At 42.2% G+C, this 4867-nt stretch overlaps 1 protein-coding gene across 1 annotated transcript in view; it reads left to right on the top strand.

Moving 5' to 3' along the window:
- The first annotated feature begins 253 nt into the window (after positions 1-253).
- The window catches only part of LOC106879579 (uncharacterized), a 15141-nt gene continuing 10527 nt past the window's right edge, over positions 254-4867 (top strand). Inside the window, exon 1 of the mRNA XM_052968110.1 lies at positions 254-484. Within this exon, the coding sequence (XP_052824070.1) occupies positions 254-484 (231 nt within the window). The remainder of the gene's footprint in view (positions 485-4867) is intronic.

Below are 4867 nucleotides of genomic sequence, written 5' to 3' on the forward strand. Positions count from 1 at the left end.
TCATCATCAGCAGCACCACCATCACAAGCAGCAACACCTTCATTCGCCCTTCCAATATTGTTAGCATCACAACGACTTCGTAACTAACATTTCATTCACCACCAATTTTACCTCAAGATGTCGGTGCTTGGTAGGTTTGTTTGATTCGCTACAACACCCAAATCTCTCTCACATCTTACGCTACCGTTGAGAAAGAATAAAAGTCATATTCTTGTAGAATGTATTCTTGGGTAAACAAAAATACTGGCAGGTCATGGTTGGAACCAGAGCCTATAAGTTTGAGAAACAGCCAGCACATTTGCACGAGTGTGCAGAGAACCAAGGAAGGGCACCTGACTTAAAATCCCGCAAGTCTGACTTTGCTCTCCAAATAGACTTTACTTGGTGGTCAATGAAAATTAGAACTGTTCATTGTTACCAATACTTCGTTGAATTTTCATTAAAGATTTGTATAAAAATGACATTACCACAAGCTTATAAGGCGGTGAGCTGTCAGAATCGTTAGCACGCCAGGCAAAATGATTAGCTGCATTTCGTCCGTCTGCACGCTCTGAATTCAAATTCCGACGAGATCGACTTTGCCTTTCATCCTTTCGAGAGCGATAAAATAAGTACCAGTTGAGTATTAGGCTCGATCTAATCTACTATCCTCCTCCGTCAAATTCAGGCCTTATGCCTATAGTAGAATGGATTATTACATGCTTATAGTTTACTAAGCGCATGCCTTTCTATTGGAGTAAAAATGCTACAGTGTGTCCCCAAGTTTCCAGCAAACGCCTTAATGCACTCACTTCCAACATCTCAAAAATGATGGTGATTGTCATTAACAATCTTCTTCATAACCTTCAATCTCTCTTCCTCCTTAATAACTACTAATATGGCTTTTGTAGTGGAGGCGTATACCGTAGTGGTTAAGGTATTGGGTACATGATCGTAAGATTGTGGTTTCGATTCCTGGACCAGGTGATGCGTTGTGTTCTTGAGCAAAACACTTCATTCCCCGCTGCTCCAGTCCATTGTACTAGGGAAAAAATGAGTAATCCTACGATGGATTGGCGTCTCGTCCAAGGAAGAATATATATACCAGAGAAATCGGGAAACCGGTTTTATGCTCCCTACAGAGTAATGTGGACTAACGAATATGGCTTTCTTAAAGTCATATCTACCAGAGAAGTTCTCTCTTATGTTACTCATCAGTGGGCCTCATTTAAAAATGTGATGAAAACAGTACTGGGGTTCCCCTCATTAATAATGCTTTTGGCCATGTGTAGCATGTAAATCTCCTGTGAAAACGACCCAACTGTGAACTTCATCCATCTCTCGTTTCTTAGAACGATGATTTGTCAGATCACACTGTCTCGACGTGTGCCAATAGAACGTTTTCTCTCTCTCTCTCTCTCTCTCTCTCTCTCTCTCTCTCTCTCTCTCTCTCTCTCTCTCTCTCTCTCTCTCTCTCTCTCTCTCTCTCTCTCTCTCTCTCTCTGGTTCACACACTCTCTCAACTGTGGACTGCTCCAGGATTTGCTTTTAACTTCACACACTTCCTCTTATACTCTAATGACCTATCACTTTCAACTCTATCCACTCTTATGCAGATGATATCGCTTTTCACTACTCCGTAACTTTCCGAACACCATCGATATACAACATAGACATCTAATCCTAAACCTACATGGAATCCGTAAATAGTGGCTTTCAAAACATTCCCCAGCTGCGGCATGCCGGTCTTGCCTTGTTCAACCCCACAAAAGTACATTCACTATACAACTAAACCTTATACTTCACTAAACACGAACAGAACGCAACTAAAAAGCTCAGAATCATTACACGTGCTAAACATCTCTACCACATTTTAACATCTAACCCACAGACGTGCTGTGTAATAGCTCAGTGGTTAGGGCATCGGGCTTACAATCATGAGGTAGTGAGTTCGATTCCTGGACCGGGCTCTGTTGTGTTCTTCAGCAAGACACTTTATTTCACGTTGCTCCAGTTTACTCAGCTGTAGAAATGAGTTGCGACGTCCCTGGTGCCAAGCTGTATCGGCCCCTTTGCCTTTCTCTTGGATAACATCAGTGGTGTGGAGAGGGGGAGGCTGGTATGCATGGGTGACTGCTGGTCTTCCATAAAAAACATGCCCGGATTTGTGCCTCGGAGGGTAACTTTCTCGGTGCAATCCCAAGGTCATTCATAACCGAGGAGGGTCTTTACCCTACTGCTACTAAAGTGGTCGCTTCTCCCCAGTGCTTGTTGGTTTCGAACCATCTTCCTCAAATTCTTACGAATCGTTTGTCCGCCTCTCGTCCTCCACATTATGTCCAACAACCCCTTAGCTCATAACAGCCATTACTCTCATTTCTTCCTATCTTGAATGTTGTCCCTTTGGAATTCCCTTTATATACTTGCTTTTTTTTTTTTACTTATTTTCTGCAGCCGTCGATTTGCGACTAAGAGAAACTTTAACCCTACCGATCTCATTAATTTTGGGGGTGGGGACTGCGAAGACCATGGTCACTGCCTCTCCTAGAAAAAAAAAAAGAAAATACCCCGCCTCCTCGACAGTACTATCTTTTATCGTTTACCTGTTTCAGTCATTAGACTGCGGTCATGCTGGGGCACCGCCTTGAATTTTTGGTCGAATAAATCGACCTCAGTACTTATTTTTTAAGCCTGGTACTTATTCTGTTGGTCTCTTAGGGCGAACCGCTATGTTACGGGGATGCAAACACACCAACACCGGTTGTCAAGTGGGGATGGGAGGGACAAACACACACACAGGCACACACATACATACATACATATATATATATATATATATACAACAGGCTTCTTTCAGTTTCCGTCTACCAAATCCACTCACAAAGCTTTGGTCGGCCCGAAGACACTTACCCACGATGCCAGGTAGTGGGACTGAACTTGGAAGCATGCGGTTGGAAAGCAAGCTTCTTACCACTCAACCACTCCTGCGCCTATGCCCATACTGAAATATTTATGCTAGTTATTTGTACAATTTCATTAATGAGGTGGCGTCAAGTTATTCTACTTTTTTATTACAATGCTTCAAGAAAGCTCCAACGCTCTTCCTACATCCATACTGACGTAAATGCGTGTGTGTGTGAGTGCGTATGTGTCTGTATATGAGCTCGCACGCGTGCATGTATGCGTGTGTGTACATGTTTACACGTGTGTATGAATGTGTGTCTATATATGTATATTGTTCATCAACTTTGGAATTATCGGAATGTCATACACCTGTATAACAATTGTTTAGAACCAGTTTTGTCAGTTGTAGGTGTGTTAAGTGTGAATGTATTTTGTCTATATGTGTGCGTGTGTGTGCGTGTGCGTGCGTGGGTGTGAGAGAAAAGGAGAGAGAAAGAAAGATAGAGAGGTTAATGAGACATTTTCATGAATGATAACGAACTTTGATGAATGACTAATAAAAATTTATGAAGAAAGAAAACCACCTTGAAATGTTTCCATCGTCACTTCGTTTATAAGGTAAGTAATTACAAGCACAATCAACACACAAACCAACAATGATGCCTTAACGAAGCAATGAAGGAGTCTTTGCATGGTCTTTTGATTTGCTATCCATAACAACCGAATATGTGTCAAAAATGGTGTTATTGTCTGCTGTAACCTTATCTGTAAGATAGAAGGGCAAGTTGACGTTCAGGTGTGGTCTTTGACACATGAATGTCCGATTTTCAAGATATCAAGCTTAACAACAGAAAGAACAGCAACCTCCTACCACCACCTCGACCATAACGACAACAAGAATAGCATCACCGTGTTCTTTTTACCTATTTATATCACTTCCTGGACGCGCAATGGCCCAGTGGTTAGGGCAACGGACTCGCGGTCATAGGATCGCGGTTTCGATTCCCAGACCGGGCGTTGTGAGTGTTTATTGATGGTGGTTAACCCTGCTGTACTCTTTCACCACAACTTTCTCTCACTCTTACTTCCTGTTTCTGTTGTGCCTGTAATTCAAAGGGTCAGCCTTGTCACACTGTGTAACGCTAAATATCCCCGAGAACTACGTTAAGGGTACACGTGTCTGTGGAGTGCTCAGCCACTTGCACGTTAATTTCACGAGCAGGCTGTTCCGTTGATCGGATCAACTGGAACCCTCGACGTCGTAAGCGACGGAGTGCCAACAATATCACTTCCTACAGCAAGTCATACTTCGTCATCAAGCAACGAAGCAGCATACTGAAAATAACAATACAATTTCCCTGAAATCAGAACCACACCTCTTAAAATGAAAGGGCCACTTTTCAGAAGGTAGTCCTTCATTTACGAAAAGATACTGAGTGGTCCCTAGATGAAATGCCTTTGAGCATAAGTCTGCTCGATAAGGACTGATAACACACCAATGTCACACTCTAGCAAATTATCTGAAGAATAAGTGTGAGTGATGAGTATTATTTGAATGAGCTAATGAACTTATTCTCGATATGGGAATATAGGTCATGAAGTGAATGAATGCGCTTTCCTTTGATATTCGGAACAAACCGAGATTCATATGAAGTTCATTGATTGTCTCCTCGTCTTTGGTAATTGGAGTTAGCTGAAATTTATCTTTTGGTTTCCTTAATGTCTCCTACGTGTCTGATAATTTCTATTAGAACAATTATATTGTAAATAATTTCATTGTGTGTGTGTGTGTGTGTATATATATATATATATATAATAGGCGCAGGAGTGGCTGTGTGGTAAGTAGCTTGTTTACCAACCGCATGGTTCCGCGTTCAGACCCATTGCATGGCACCTTGGGCAAGTGTATTGTACTACAGCCTCGGGCTGACCAAAGCCTTGTGAGTGGATTTGGTAGACGGAAACTGAAAGTAGCCCGTCGTAT

Source organism: Octopus bimaculoides, chromosome 5 (assembly GCF_001194135.2).
Source record: "Octopus bimaculoides isolate UCB-OBI-ISO-001 chromosome 5, ASM119413v2, whole genome shotgun sequence".
Taxonomy (NCBI): Eukaryota; Metazoa; Mollusca; class Cephalopoda; order Octopoda; family Octopodidae; genus Octopus; species Octopus bimaculoides.